Consider the following 16,860-nt stretch of genomic DNA (forward strand, 5'->3'; position numbering starts at 1 on the left):
AAAATGTTGATATAAATAATCAGCATGACCTGTATTCATTTTGTAGGCATGACACAAAAAGATCATATAAAATGTAAAATTATAAACACACATACTGATATAAACTAAACGGAGAATGAGCTTTAATGATTCCAAAATTTCAGCTTTCCATATATGATAGCCTATATAATGCAAATTGTTACATATTTACATAAACACTGTAAATGTTCCCATTCCCCTTGATATGAATATGCTACTTCTTATGGCAGAGAAGCAAACACGGCATAAAGAGTGACCTACTAGAGGTTTCCACCATGCGCTTCAAGTTTTATGATTTTGGATTTATTATGAGCATCTATTGTATGTGCAATAGTCCTGAGGAGAGCTGATAAATGTATAGGGTTGTGAATGTTGTACGCACATTCCTGCAAGTGATTATTCACGTGTCAATCATGCACAAACACAGATCACTGCAACTTTCCCATGATGTAACATACATCTGCCACAAACGTTTCACTGAAAACATTGTTTACTTTATAACCATACATTATTGAGAATCAAAAAGGGTAACTGGCAATCGACAATGGAGAATAACATGTCAAGCAGGTATGCTTTTTAAAAAGCAATGTCATCAGACAATACGTATCTGACACAAATACATTTTCACTTGTATAATACTTCAGGTGAACAGAAGACTCTTTTTTCCAATCGCACCATTGGAATACAGACAAAACATCCCCCTTTCAATCTGTGTGCATATTCTCTCAAGTGATCGAATAATCAATAATATGACTTCAATAGATGCATTTAAAAACATTGACAAAATCTGTACATTTTTGCAAGTCAACATTATGTGTAAAAAAAAAAGAAAAGAAAATAATCATAAATAAAGTTATCAGATAATTACAAAGCACTGAAGTGACCAGAAAAAGTGCACAGTTACTTAAATAAACTACAAAAAGAACTTCAAATGCGTAACATATTGACTTCATGTCGCTGACCATCAAAAAACATAGAATAATGCACAAGACCTTCTCAGATCACACATGCAGAACGGTTCTCTCATAACGTGTTCTCTCCGGACAGGTATTAAACCGTGTTTAAAAGGGCAATTTCAGGCATTTGAATGTTGACAGATCATTTTTGGTCATCCAAAGACCAATGAGAGACTCACAAACAGTTATAATTAGAAACATGATATTTTAAAAAGGCACTACAAAGGCATAGTTTTTCCCCTTTAGCTGATCCGAGGGAGCATCTATTACCAAAGCTCGAGAGTATGTACTTTATCCAACACATGGGGCTACAAAGCTATGCAGACAAAAACAGTATGCCGATCAGGTTTGATCTAGTTGGGCTCTTTCTACACCACCACGCTGTGCAGAAGAGTGAAGGGGTAGAGAGGGGACACAGTCTTTCAGTCATCGCCCCTGCCTGCAGAAAGGCCCGAGCGAAGGATCCTTTCCACCAGTGTTATAGCTTTGGTGCAAAACCAGTCTTGAAATGTACCTACTTGTAATACGTTATCTCATCCACGGTGCCTATGTGAGATCTTGTCCATTTTGGACAGTATTGTGCCAACAGTTTGATTCTTAGTGCAATGCGCAGTGCTGTTATTAGATAAACCCTGAATACCGCCCCTTTATGCCCCTGGTCCTTTTGTTTGCTTATTTCTAGTACAGTATAAAGTTTTTTTTTTGTTTGTTTTCTCATTTCGTTTTTTGTTTGTTCCTGTGCATTTATATGTTGCTGTCAATACCTTTCCCTCTGCCCCCAGTCAGTTTGGAGGCCTCTCTCACACACAATCACGGCCGAGCAGTTTATGTCATGTGGATGTGGCTTCTAGGTAGCTCTGGAGTTTACGTACAGTTGATTCATCCAAGGAGAACAGGTCAAAGTCAAAGGTTGTGTTGGTGATGTTGAAATGGCCAGTCTTTTCTATGAGGTTCACAATCTAAAAGACACAAATGCATATAAGGCAACCAAAAAACAGCAAACAGCATCATTCCAAAAAGCACAAAAAAAATCTCTTCTACAATGAGAGAAATTACCAGAAATTCTTATTTAAGGATGCATTAAATTGATCAAAAGTAATAAATGCTGTTATTTTAAACTTTCTATTCAACAATCATGTGATACTTTAGACCTGAGTAATAGTTTTTAAATCTGAAGAATCATGTGATACTTCAAACATTACAAACACACATCATTCCACTAAAATAGAGAACAGATATTTGGTAACATTTTACAATAAGTTGTCGTTCGTTAACATCAGTTAATGTATTAATTAACATGAACGAACAATGAACACTATATTTATTACACTCTTTATTAATCTTTGTTTATGTTAATAAAAATACAATCGTTCATTGTTTGTTCATGTTAGTTCACAGTGCATTAACTAAGGTTAACAAATAAAACTTTGTCCTAAAACACACTGCACGATTTTAGCAATCACTGCATGTCACACTGTGCGATACGGATCTAATAAACTTGGCTACTGCTTGTGTGTAGACTGTACAATGATGATACCTCTTGACTCTTACGATACGACGGACTTTCTATAAAAGAATGCACTAGTGCTAAACCAAAAGAGCAAGATAAATCACACTTTAGCAGCAGAAATATTCCTTTAACTCGAGGATCACCTAAAATACACCCAAATGAAGAAAAAAATATTGTTACCTGCTGTAAAATGTTCCTCTCTCTCAAAGCCATCAGCCTGCGATGGAGGTCCACAAGCTCCTCTGTATAAGCCTGTAATCAGATCAATCATTTGAAAGCTTCATTGTAGTTTTATGTGCGATAAAAATATGTATTTCAGCAACTGATGAGTATGATTCAGTTATTTACCCTTCCTACCTTGTCGTATCCCCTCTTGAGCACTTTCTCGCGGGTGCAAGAATCTGGGCTCTTTTTTCCTAACATCTGACAAAGGACAAAATGATTTAAAATCAAATGCAAATCCAAAAATTATTAAGACACCAGATATAGTTTTTGATACCTGTTTACTAGTGGGTACAGGGCACTATAGTTCATTTATGTAAGTGAGGATAGCAAAATAAAGTAAACATATTACACCCAAAAAAAATTTCATACAGTGGACAACTAGCAACATGGATCGGACAAAAATTATTCAGACACTTTGACCTGACCAAGTGATTTTCTTTAATTATTAATGTGACTCTTTTTACACCACAGACTGAGCAAAAATTAATCATTGCTTGGTAATTGGTTGACCTAAATCGGTATTATCTAATTGTATGCTTAAATTTAAGTCAGCTGACAGCTATTCAATGTAATTCATTACATAACTTTCTATCAAACTCTGAGTTCTTGCCATATTTTATTACCGTTTTCTAGCGAATAAACTGTGATAATGTGAGAAATGTTGAAAGGTGTCTGAATAAATTTTGGTTTCGCTGTAAAAATGATTTTTCTAGGTTGTAAATAAAACCGATTATTAATTGAAAGTGACGTGACATACAGCCAAGTATGGTGACCCATACTCAGAATTCGTGCTCTGCATTTAACCCATCCAAAGTGCACACACACAGCAGTGAACACACACACACCGTGAACACACACATGCGGAGCAGTGGGCAGCCATTTATGCTGCGGCGCTCTGGGAGCAGTTGGGGGTTCGGTGCCTTGCTCAAGGGCACCTCAGTTGTGGTACCCGAGACTGGAACCCACAACCTTAGGGTTAGGAGTCAAACTCTCTAACCACTACGCCACAACTTCCCCTTAGAGCATATTTTACCCAAAAATACTATTTCAGTCTTTAAATTTCATGTTCAATGAGGTACGTTACTTGACATTTCTTTGTAATTATTTGTGAAATTTGCAAGCAATTTCTGAGTGAAAATTGTTTCAAAGTATATCCTGCACTAATTTATATTCAGTGCATAAACCAGTCCAAAGTTTCATTGCAATGCAATGCAGATCTTACCTTGAGGTTTGCTGAGCTGAGTTTGGGTAGAGGTGAGGGGGCTTCCTGGCTGGGAGGACGGGACTCCTCATTACCATCACTCTCACTGTCCATGCTTAAACTGAAAACAGAAAAAAGAACTTCAGTGTGCACCATGACTATGGTAATATTCATGTGTGGACATTTGCTTATGATTTTATTTTTTTATAAAATTGAACTGAATTCAAACACGACCAAGTTACATCAAATACGAAGTTCTTGGCACAGACCGAGAGTCCTGGTTAGGTGGAGTCGCCTTCATGGGCGTCTCAACCTCAGAGCTGCTGTCATCATCAGAGCCTTCAGAGCGCATTTCCTCTACCATATAACTGAGCGGCCCTGGACACAATCATCACGTTCAACCAAACTCAATGAGGTGACACACTCCTGATAGTACAATTCATGATTAAACTCCATACCTTGGCCTTGCTTCTGCGACGGCTCAAAGTCAGAATCAGAGCTGGAGCTGGAGCTGGAACTAGACGGACTGGATGGAGCCGACTGCTAAATAAACAACATGCTTGAGCTTCACTACATTCAAATACATTCAAATTCAATCCTGATGGAAAAACCAAAACACACCTCTGATTTGGAAGAGGCTTCATCCTCAGAGTTGGATTCGTCGGATTCTGGTTGCTTTTTCACTTCCTGCACTTCTGGTTTCATCTTTGCCCAGTGGCCTTTATCTTTAGGGGTTTTCTTCTCGGGGTATGTGGAGGGTGTTGTTGAGGTAATGCGGGGAGAGTTGCTGCTGTAGCTTCCGCTCACAGGCCCCTTCATGCCTTCAGAGCCCATCCTCTTCTGTTTCTTTGTACTCAGCTTTGGAAACTCGGTGGCGGACGGGGGCCTCTTGCTTGGGGCACGAGCGTCCAGCTGTCCCCCTGCACCTGTCACCGCTCCTCCACCTTTTGGAGACATGCCATCTATTTTGGACTCTCTGACTGTGAGTTTGGGCTCTTTGAAGGCTGCTTTGGGCACAGTTTTCCCCTCATCTTTTCCTCTGCCGTCTGGGGCTTTCTTTGAAAAAGAGGATGACGATTGGTCTCGTGAGGACTTGCCACTCTCGCGGTCGCTCTCTCTGGATGTGGTCTTGCTCTCTGAATCCTTTCGTGTGCGCTCTCGGTGCTCTTTGGTTGCCTTATGGGCTTTGAGGGCTTTGCTGCTCCCACTTCCTCCATCTTTACTTGACTCCTACAATAAAAGTTTTGAAATGACTAATCATTCAGTACATACTGAGAAGCTAACCACAAGTCCACCCAGAATAAATGAGCTTGTTCACTGAAACTTCAAGTGATAGCTCACACCCAAAACTGAAAATTCTGTCACCATTTACTCACTTTCATGTCATTCCAATCCCATTAAAGGGTTAGTTCACCCAAAAATGAAAATTAGCCTGTGCTTTACTCAGCCTCAAGGCATCCTAAATGTATATTACTTTCTTCTTTCAGACGAATCCAATCGGAGTTATATTAAAAATTGTCCTGGCTGTTCCAAGCGTTATTATTGCAGTGGGTGGGTGTTTCTCTTTAACAGCCCAAAACACGATAAATAAAGTGCACGCATCCATAATAAAACGTGCCTCACACGGCTCTGGTGGGTAAATAAAGGCCTTCTGTAGCAAATCCATGTGTTTTTGTTAGAAAAATATTCATATTTCAAACGTAATAAACCCTTTTCTCTCACTTCTGCAGAAGCATTCTGGGGGATGACACGCGCGCCACAGAGATATGCTAGTCTCACGAGTTTGTTTAAGGAAGCAAAGTTTCCTTGCTTTAGCAAAGGAAAACCAGTCTCCTCTTGGCTTATATTGAAATTCTCCAACATTTTTCTTTACAAATCCTCGTTTTGTGCTTCTAATTCATGACTGGCATTTTATTTTGTTCTCTCTCCACATTTGTCACTTAATACGCAACGCCGACGTTCTGCGTCATCTGCTGGAACTGCTTCCGTGTATGACAGATGGTGGAAGTGATAAAAAAAGTGTTTATTACGTTTGAAATATGTATATATTTCTTACAAAAACACATGGATTCGCTACAGGAGGCCTTTATTCACCCCCCGGAGCCGTGTGAGGCACGTTTCATTACAGATGCACGTGCTTTATTTAACGTGTTTTGGACTGTTGAACAGAAACACCCACCCACTGCAATGATAGAGCTTAGAAGTGCCAGGAAAATTTTTAATATAACTCCAAATGGATTCGTCTGAAAAAAGAAAGTCACATACACCTAGGATGGCTTGAGGGTGAGTAAATAACAGGCTCATTTTCATTTTTGGATGAACTAACCCTTTAAACTTTTGTTAATTTCCGAAATACAAATGAAGGTCTTTTTAACAAAACCTGAGAGATTTGTGTCCCTCCATTAAACGTCCTACCAAAACATTGACGCAGGAGACAGGAAATAACTCTTAGGACTCCAGCAAAATATAACTATCCAAAAATAAATGAAAGTTTACTCAAATTAATTTCATAATGTTATTTGTCTACTGTGTTAAAAAAAAACAGTTTACTGCCACAGGTTTGGATATTCCCTATGTTTTTCTCTTGCATGTGACAGCAAGGGAAAGCACCTTCCTTTTTTCTACTGTGTCATATGTGTGGGAATTAGAAAATATAGCCTATGACACTGGAGTAGGACAGAATCATATTGGAACATTCTGCATAACATAAAAATCTTTTTTGAAGGCACGAGTGGGACAAAACATAAAAGTGGAAGTGGTAAGAAATATAACCTATTTTTAGCAAAAGCAAGTCAGACTGTTGCAGGACTGAACATTTTAAACCTCTAGTGTTTGCGTGATACTGCAAACAAACCTCTTTGGTTTTACACTTCAAGCAAGCATATTTGATGTCCTCTATGTATGTGTGCTGATCAACGTTTATATGTAATTAAATCCAATCATCAGATAAAGTGACTGTATCTCTACAGAAGACTATCATTAAACTGCTTGATTCATCTGGATTAGTTTAATAATCTCTTCATTAACTTTTTTGAAAGTTTCTTTGGAATGGCCTTTTAATGGAAAGTCATAGATCCCTTTAGATTCATTTGTGTTTCAAATATAAAGGGAAGTCATATAGCTTTGGATCAACAAACTAGCAAAAAAATATAAGATATTCTTAAACACTTCAAATATATTTCAAATTTTTTTTTTAACAAATTAATTTTGAATAATTTAATTAACTTTATGACCAAATAATGACTTTATTATTACTAACCTTTACTGCATGAGAGGACTTGATCTTCTTGGGGTCTGAGAAGGCAGAGAGTGGAATAGTAGGCAGTATTGGATAATCTGGACTGGGCCTTGGCATCATCTCCGCTCCCTCAGAAATAACTACAACCTGGGACAAGAATAACATCCCAACAGTAAGAGAGAGTGAGAATCTGTTGAAAAGAGCTGATTATAGAGGTACAGAAAAAGCAAAGACAAACAGTCCCACTCACCCCACCGGCCTTGACTAGCTTGCGTCGAAACTCGTGTGTGGGGTTGTTAAATGTGAGCTTCTCACAGCGCAGGTGGTTCACAGGTGGGTTGCCCTCCAGGTTCAAGAAAAGGTCATAATTAAAGCACACCTTTTTAGGCTCCTCCTGTGATAGAAGGGTCAAGCATGTTCAGGCTTTATAGATAAAAACAAATATTGAATAAAGAAATTGTGTTGATGAAAGTAGGAACGGCAGTATCAAACCTGAACCTCAGACTAGCAGTGTGTGAAATATTTACAAAGTAAAGTCTTTGGAAGATAACGTTTCAGGGAACAAGACAGAAAATGAAAAACCCCCATAAATATTCCACTACGTATTCTGGAAAAGTAAATATGCAAAATGATAATGATATGAAACGGAAGTCTTAAAGTGAAATACAAATTCACATATTCTTACCATTAACACCCCCTCCGAGTTCTGTGTAGATCACTAGCTTCATGTCAATTCTCTGTTAGCGTGTCTGTAAAATCTGCTAGCTCCCAGTGCAAATACTGAGTTCACCTAGTTGGGTGACCTTTACCTTTACTGAATTGCAAAACTCCCCATCACTGGCAAAATAACACAGCCGCACATATCTAAAAAGACTGAGCGTAACACTGTGCTGAACTTTTCTTACATACCGGTTATTCATAAAGAAGACAAAAGAAATGCAGATATTGCTGAAGATATGTGATGTGCTCACCTTGTTTTTGAAATAGACCTCTATAGGCATGAGAAAACCAGCATAGCCTGACTCTTCCACTTTATATGGGGGTTCTTTACAAACTGTGAAACATGAAAAATATTGTGAAAAAAAGTTTTGCTAAACATTAACAGTCTACACTGAAACAGAAATATGAAGCTAGAATGCACTATGTGCATGTACTTAATAACAATACGGTGAAGTGTGCTGTTTCTTTGCCACTACTGACACAATGGAATTGCAAAAATAACCATTTTTTCCGAACAGGTTTCCGCAATACTCCCCCAAATCACACCATTGGTTTAGCCAGAGTTTGACTCAAACAAACAGGGAGATATTTTGAAAGCACTCCAGAGACACAGTGTTTACACGTTTTGGGAAGTCAACCTATAAATGGCTTACTTATAGCTGTCTCTGCACATTTAACTGGGATACGAGAAAGTTATATTAAAAAATTACACACTTCACCTTCAAATACAACACCTGGAAAACAATCAAGAAACCATACTTAAATGGTTCATCCAGGTTTTTACTTTGTGGCAAATACAAAAACCACAGATATGATACAAAAAAATTTGTTTAAAAGCCGAACATTTATTTGTAAAACACATTTGAAAGAAATTGAAGGAATTGTTCACCATTGTTTAGATGTAAATAAAAGCCTAAATTAATTCTTATCATCATATAAATCAATCATATCTCTTTACAAGACTTGAATTAAATGACTCGGTTCATTTGTATTACTTTTATTACACCTTTATAACCTTTTTTGATATTTTAAGTTTCGGTTACCTGGACTTAATGATGATTAATCACGATAACTCAACAGAAGAAAATGGGCATCCATACAAATGGTTTCTTTAATCTTGATTGAAAGGGACTTTAACCTGCATGGCTGTGAGTGCTGTATAAAGTTACAGTGTTACGACATTGACTCAAATTAAAACCTGCCTCTCTTAGGTTTTGGGAAGCTGTCGTGAAGGTGGAAGACAACTCTCTCCACAAAGTGCTGGATGTCACACGCCTCTGGGCCTCGAACAAACACCATCCAGTCATGCGTGAAGCCCTCGGTAGTGACTTTCTTCCTTAACTGGGCTCTGTGTCCCAGCTCCAGTTTCACCTGCACAGTGCACTGAAACAAGAGGAAAGCAGCAGGCATCTGTCAGGCTTCTCTATTCTGAACATGAGTCCTACAACACTAGTACAGTAGAAATGGGGAAAAAAGATTACAATACTTCATCAGTGAGTGACATGTATAACTCAGAGACTAAAAGGGACTAAAATAAGCTCTTGGCCAACTTCTTAACACCACTGTTATATCTGCTGCTTATATCTGTGAGAAATCAACCAGCTTTTGCTCTCTGACAGCTAGAGGCGGAAATTCACAGTTCTGTGACATTCTACACGCACGTGATGGTTTACTGTTTACAGCTTTTCTTAGTATGGAAACAAAATGACTGATAGGCTTGTATGCGTTAGCTCAATGGTTAATAAATTCCTTGCCAGAGTTGACTGAGTTTGCATCTTATCTGTGCCTAAAACAATTTTACAGTGACTGCATAACACAAAACTGTCAAAAATAACTAGATAAAAAGTTTGTCAATTCATAATTGATATTGGCTTGAGAAAGCCTGGCAAGCAGATTTAAAAGTTTGATGTTTCAAAGTCTATCAGACAGATAGACAGATAGATAGATAGATAGATAGATAGATAGATAGATAAATAGATAGATAGATATCAACATCCTATAGTATATTAATATAAAATATATGTATTATATTTTTATTATTATTTCTATTTTTTTTTAATCGAACAATAATGTCTAATGCAACTGCTATTTAAATGGGACTGAATTCAAACAGTCTACAGTGTATAACACTTGATAAGCTAAACCAAGTAAATAAGAGCTCTTAATTTTGCATGGATGAACTGTCATTCAGTACAGATCCAGACCTCTGAGGTATCTATTTCTATTAAAATTTGTCAGATGTTGTTTCATTAATTTACTGTGATCATTTACATCCATGTAGTTACTTAAACTTCCAAGACACAGCAGAATTTCATTACACACTACTAGTTCTATGTATAAAAAAAGAGCTGTTTGACTTTTCTTTAATCATTTAAAGATGCAGACAGCAGATTTAATATTCCATCACTCAACATTGATAATCTAAGCTTTGCTTTTAATATACAAGCCAACAACATTACTCATGCGTCCAACCTTGAAATGAAAGAATTTTCTCCTGATGACTGTCTCAAATCCTAAATGAGCACCCTAACTAGACAGCATGTTTGATCGTGGAAAAGTTCGAACGTTCTATGAAGGCAGTTCACTAGGTTTTGAGACAGGTCCGGGCTAGCTGGACAGCTAGTAGTGAGTGCTGGAACTCAAGAGTCCATCTATCCTATAAGCCAAAAGCTGAGGTTTAGAAAAGGACGTTTTTGTTTCTATAAGCATATCTTCGTCACGACATAAATTTACATAAAACACTAATGTAATTCCGGGGGTTTCCTGCTTTAAGCCAAATAGGAAGGATTAGCTGGCTAAGTTAGCATCCTAACCATCTTCACAGAAACGTTGGCCTCGTCTTTTTTAGTATAAATGTTTTAGTGATAAAAACCATGCATATTCCTCACTATTGGCTATCTGGCAGTGTCAGTAAAGTCTTATTACCATGTTCTCCATTGTTGCCTATGTTCCGGTTGTTTAGTCTATTTACAAAAGCGTTGAAGTAGATTGAATGTGCATCCTCGCTGTTACACATCTGATGGAGTGTGAAGGAAGAAACTAAACAGTTTGAACAAATGGCCGCGACACTGACAGTTTTTAAAATAAAAGCAGAAGGGCTCTCATCTACCTCTGTGTCCCTTTCACATCATTCAGATACTTTATTTTTTAAATTTTTTTATTTGCTTATACACTATGCAAATACTTAAAGTTACTCCACCTATAACTGCATTTTACGGAAGTTTTTCAGTCACTTTCTTTCTTGCAGTTCTTAAAAGTATTACTTCCGATTTATATCAACTTAATTACTATATATATATATATATATATATAACATATATATATACATATATATATATATATATATATAATAAGATAAGTTATATATATATATATATATATATATATATATATATATATATATATATATATATATATATATATATAAAAAACTATACAATTTAAAACATCAAATACTTAAAAAAACGCATTCCTCCACAGAAAATAATGTAGATTTCACAATAAGATAAGAAACTCAAATCACAATTTAAACTAGTTTTCTAGACAGGTTTTATTTGCAGGTAGTGAACAGTACAGAAACAACTGGTCTAGAAACAAAATAGTTTTTTCTTAAATAACCTTAAATAGACTGAACATTTGGCATCATTTCATGTTTTTAATTCTGACACATACATTTTAAACAATTGCTGTTGCAGATACTGCCTATTATAAAAAAGGAAAAATAAAAATGCAGGCGACATAATATTACAACATTACTGAGTTTATTTATATGCCATTCCAAATTATTTAATGAAACCTAACAAAACATTTTCTTAGTCTAGATGCTTACTGAAGATAAGGCATGCAGCTCTTCATGTGTCTGAATAGTGATATTGACAGATCCAGACCACAGATGCATGAAGTCCACATTGTCTGTGAAATGAAAATTGAGTATCTCCCTCTGTATAAAATGCTACAACCAAAATTCTGTCGTCAATCAGCAGGTTTAGCATCTCATTTCATGTTAGAGCTGTGTATAAGTTGAGTTCTCAGAGTTTAGTGAAGTCTTAGCCAGTAAAGATGCGGTGGCAATCTCTGTATCTGTAAAATACACAGAAGGTTCAGTCAGGTGAGATAACATCCCTATATTGTGTACTTACTTTCAAAAGACTAAAGGCTGGAATACAGTGCACTACACGTCTTTTCAAATGTATATGTAAATGTTACGACTTTGTAAATGTTACAGCGCAAAACTGGACACTAAACAACTGAGGATATTCAATATTCAAATCCTTCCAAAAACAAAAAACCCATGCAGAAACATTTTCCCCAACCCTAGAGACATGACAAATGAACACCATATGTGTTGAAAATACATTTGAAATCCACTGACTAGATAGATTCATAGTCTGAAACTTAAAAAAAAAAAAAAAAAAAAAAATTTCATCATACACTATTTGTATTCTGTGAAATGTGTGAACTCGGACAAACAAAAAACCTGCAGACCGGCTCTAACTTCTGGGAACTAACTTTGACTCATATAGACTGGAAATTGGGGCAAAAATCTAAGCAAATATCAAGTAGTGTATTCCAGCCTTAAAGGGATAGTTCACTAAAAATTAAATTCAACCAAACACAGTTGACGGTAGCCATTGACTACCACAGCATAGCAACTTTTTGGTTACCACCTTTCTTCAAAATATCTCTTGTGTTCGGCAGGAGAAAGAAATTCATACAGGTTTGGAACAATCCTAACAGGTTTTCAGTAAATGATACAGAATTTTCATTTTTGGGCTATCCCTGTAACCCAAAAAAAGTGCACTGCATTCAATTAAACAATGAAGTACAGAAGTCATACCATGATCACACTTCACCCCCCCCCCTCTTTTCCTGTGTTTGGCCCTCAATATGAGCGGTCATCTCCCCCCGGTCTGGGGTGCAGTGGCCGCACTGTAGGCAACTGTACCGACCTCTTGTGTGCTCCCAAAGGATTCGGCAGTTGAAGGACTGACCTGACAGATTGAATTGATAGGGAGTCATTAAAATCAAAATTAAATCAAAGACTATTATACTCATGGCTATACGTGCACTGAGAATGTTTGTAGACAGACAGAAAAAAACCATCACCAGTAAAAGTATCAGACTGAGCTGGAAAAAGAACCCAGTGATCAATGACATCGGCTCATATAAACAAGAGCAACACAATTAAAACCATCATTAAACCCAGTTTGGACAGATGAACATGGGCACAAAGGTGTTGGAATTAGCAAGCCTTGTCAACTTCTCCACACATGGTCAATTATTATGATACAGCACCATCTCTTGCCAGAAATGACCACCTGATTTTTGCAAGATGCTAATGGGAAGGGGAAAAAGTGAAGTAAAGGGACACGGGCCCTGAAAGCACACTCTCTGATGTTTTATTGCATGTTAGTGAAGCACCCGGACATATGCGTTTAGGATCGGATGGGAGTGGACTGAGTCGTACAGCTAGATGGCACACCCAGGGAAACACAGCTCGGTTAGAGCAGGGGAAGGGGAGGGGGATTAGCATCTAAAGCATCATTTGAGGGAAGATCTGATTTTTCCCTCAAGTAATGTGTGTGTGGATTCTCTGTGCCTCACCTGGACTTCATCTCTATTTAAACTCTGACTGCTCGGAGAGTTCCATCTGTGCAAAAGGGGCCCGGGCGGGTCTGGCAGGACAGTGCAACACGACAAAACACAGTTCACTCAAAGCGGCCATGGCCAAGGCTTAGGCATTTCCCCCCCGTGACTTACAAATTCCCTTTCATTAGGACTCACACCTGTTGATAAGCAGGTGAGATCGGTTGAGCAAACTGGAAAATACACAGGTGAACAGGGTCTAAAATGTAGGACGATTTAAGGAACACTGGGTCTCATTCAATAATAATTGTGTGGATCTGTATTTATGTAGACAGGAGAACTTCTCATGAAAAATGTCTACCTAGTTCACAACAAGTGCATACGCACATGAATTTGTTCTTAACTTTGTTGAGTGAATTTGGATTATTCTAAATGACTTTAAGCATGTCATTTGGAAAAATTAAGTTTGGAATAATAATTGTCTATTTAAAAAAAAATCTCTTATGCTCACCAAGCCTGCATTTTAAAATCAAAATACATTAAAAACTGTAATATTTTGAAATATCATTACAATTTAAAATACCTATTTTCTATTTGAATATATTTTTATATAATATATTTTAATATATATTTTAAATATGATTTATTCCTGTGATAGTAAAGCTGAATTTTCAGCAGCTATTACTCCAGTCTTCAGTGTCACATGATCCTTCAGAAATCATTCTAATATGCTGATTTCCAACATGTATTATTATGAATGTTAAAAATAAAAAAACTAATATTTAATTATAGCTTCAAAGTTTTATTGTATTTTTGATACTGTTTTTTACTGTATCTTTGATCAAATAAAATCAGCCTTGGAGAACATTAACAAATCCAAAGTTTTGACCAGTAGTGTATCTATTCAATCAATGTCATATTAATATGTTCTGCATTTTTATACTGACATTTTTCCATTCATTTAGAATGATTTAACACATTATTGTATGAATCATGATCAGATTTCATGCTCAAATTCATGTGTACACAGTTAGTGAATGAGACCCATTGTGAGCAATGACACTTGTTTTAAGTTGGCTTTCCTCACTCACAGAGGAAAGCTTTATGAGATCCATTCACCTTGGTTCTTCCTCCAGACTGCGTTTGATCCTGGTGGTGACGGCAGGGGCGGTGAAGCCGTTAGACTGGGAGGACCAGACCTAGGAGACCTCTGCTGCTGCTGTAGGCCCGGATCTGCCTGGAAGACTGAGTTAACAGGAGACAGAGCAGGTGGAAAGGAGCTGTAGGGAGATTCTGGTTGGCAAGGAAGATTTTGGATTGAGGCAGGATTTAGAGTGGCAAGCGGCACAGTTACAGGCCCTGCAGGTATGGGGTTAGTGAATGGGTTATTTTCTGGGGGCCGCTGGGTTACTGGCATGCTTGTCAGTGTTGGATTTGTGGGCAAAGAGGGCATAGACTCCATCTCCTCAGGTGCATTTGGGTCTAAGAGGGGTGCAGATGATTCCATGTCAGCGGAAGCGGGCGGAACATTGGTGGGATCTGTGTCAGATGCCATTCCGGTCTCTATTTTTGCAGCCTTGTTCTTAGCAACTTTAGCACAGGTCTGCAGGTGTTTGAGAAGAGTGCGGTAAGAACGCAGTTTGGCCCTGCAGCTCTCGCACCTGAAGGACATAAAAATTATGATAATGAAGAAGAATAAAGCTGAAACAACATTAGAGCAGAAAATAAGTGAAAAAAAACAACAACTTTCAAATAGAAAAAACAATAATTCAGCTAAAACTGAATGTAACATTTTGTCCATCAAAAAACTTGCACAATACATGGTAGTATTTATGAAAACTCATACTACCCGATGCTTTAACTACGTCATTGCATAATTTTTTTGTTTGTTTGTCCTCATATTTTTTATATAAACAAACAAACAAAAAAAAAACATCAGAACTTAATCTTCCAGTGTAACAACAGACTTTTCTTTGGTGGTGTTATGCCCCTTTTCATTGAGACATTCAATGAATATGTTTTAAAATAAGAGCACCTCTATGAGAAATTATGGACTGGTTATTAAAATTAAATAACCTTATTAAGAAAGAAAACTAAAAGCAAATCTGTAAGAACTCACAGGAAAAAATAATTTGGCTTGTAGTGGTGCCTCATATGTTCCATTAGCTGCTGCATGTTGTTGAATGAACCGTCACATCCTATATGAGAGCACAGGAACGTTTTTCCTAAAGAATAAAGGACAGTGCATTAGACACCAAATTGCTGATGTGACACCGTTTATGATTATGAATTGATTAAATGTTTGCAAACAGCATTTCATTCATCAAAGGCACTAGTAAAAAAATAAATAAACAAATTTAAAAAAAATATGGCATGTTGATGTTATACCTGGAAGAGACTGGGCAGTGTTCTTTTGATGGTCCTGAAGATGACTATTCAGTGCTTCAGGACTATTGTAGGTCCTCTTGCACCCAAAAAATGAGCAGGACATTTGACAGCCTGGTGGAACATTGCATACTAGCTCTACTTATACTGGGCTTTAATATGCATGGACCAGCAATTTAAAGTATAGTACTGATAATGGCATACGTTACCCTCCATGGTGATTGTTTGTAGTTGAGGTAGTGGGATTGTTCCTGTTCCAGTCAGACCTGCACCCTAGGATAACAATTGGCATAATTTAGACTATATAAATGTGACAAAATATGATCAGTATGTTCAGTATTGCTCATGCACACATCAGTGAATGGCACGTAGTAAATTATAATGCGGGTGTGCAAAGAGGAACAACACAGCAGACGTAAAAGCAATTAGTAGAATAATATGCATACGATCATTAGTGTTTAAACAACAAGCAATCCATTGACTTTACTGATAAAACTAACAGAACATCATCTCACCAACGTTAACATTCAGGGACGTCCGCAGACGCACGAGCTAGCAGACAACAACAAAACATCGCATAATCGGCTGAGAATATTTGTGTTCATGAGTAATTATTTATAGTGCACTTACTATGACACTTACTTTAAATGGATTTCTCAAAGTTTTCAAAGCTTCTTGTAAAACACAGACATTAATTCAAATTAAAGCGTTTATCTAGCTACACCGTATTTCCACCCTGCCTACGTGCGTTACGTTCGTCATTACATATCGCGAGAACATACGTTGACGTTTTCAGCACATCAGTGGTTTTCAGTTCGTCTTGTTGACTGATGACAACACAGAAGATGATTGATTTTGCATTAATCAAAATTCCACGCAGCACACAGTTGCTGATTAGGAAATCTTTTGTTTTAAAACAGATTTTATTTTTGTAAGAGAGTTTTTGGTCATTTGTTATCCACAGCTACACGACATAGCGAAATCTTGTAGACACAGCCTGTAGACATGGCACATAAATGAG

At 37.2% G+C, this 16,860-nt stretch overlaps 2 protein-coding genes across 7 annotated transcripts; both read right to left on the reverse strand.

Annotated features, from left to right (window-relative positions):
* Positions 1–100: 100 nt before the first annotated feature.
* On the reverse strand, positions 101–10,948 carry LOC109064896 (protein ENL-like). Of its 6 annotated transcripts, none has more exons than XM_042718171.1 (12): positions 10,794–10,948; positions 9,071–9,251; positions 8,120–8,202; positions 7,399–7,542; positions 7,170–7,295; positions 4,532–5,140; positions 4,369–4,450; positions 4,180–4,288; positions 3,932–4,031; positions 2,842–2,907; positions 2,665–2,736; positions 101–1,933 (listed from the first exon to the last, which is right to left on the reverse strand). In XM_042718171.1, the coding sequence occupies exons 1-12, from the start codon at positions 10,803–10,805 to the stop codon at positions 1,805–1,807; spliced, it is 1,713 nt and encodes a 570-aa protein (XP_042574105.1). In that variant the 5' UTR covers positions 10,806–10,948; the 3' UTR covers positions 101–1,804. The 6 variants fall into 6 exon arrangements, with proteins under 6 accessions (XP_042574105.1, XP_042574102.1, XP_042574104.1 ...); XM_042718168.1 differs by having other exon boundaries at positions 2,833–2,907; positions 4,153–4,288; XM_042718170.1 differs by having other exon boundaries at positions 2,833–2,907; positions 4,369–4,453.
* A 923-nt stretch (positions 10,949–11,871) lies between these two features.
* LOC109073645 (zinc finger protein 414-like) lies at positions 11,872–16,626 on the reverse strand. The gene is given in 9 exon segments (XM_042718173.1): positions 11,872–11,948; positions 12,706–12,742; positions 12,744–12,859; positions 14,574–15,115; positions 15,574–15,679; positions 15,843–15,953; positions 16,049–16,112; positions 16,355–16,391; positions 16,482–16,626. Coding segments are annotated over 8 exon segments (1,065 nt in total). The 5' UTR covers positions 16,367–16,391; positions 16,482–16,626.
* Positions 16,627–16,860: the final 234 nt, after the last annotated feature.

This window comes from Cyprinus carpio, chromosome B2 (genome assembly GCF_018340385.1).
Source record: "Cyprinus carpio isolate SPL01 chromosome B2, ASM1834038v1, whole genome shotgun sequence".
NCBI classification, from domain to species: domain Eukaryota; kingdom Metazoa; phylum Chordata; class Actinopteri; order Cypriniformes; family Cyprinidae; genus Cyprinus; species Cyprinus carpio.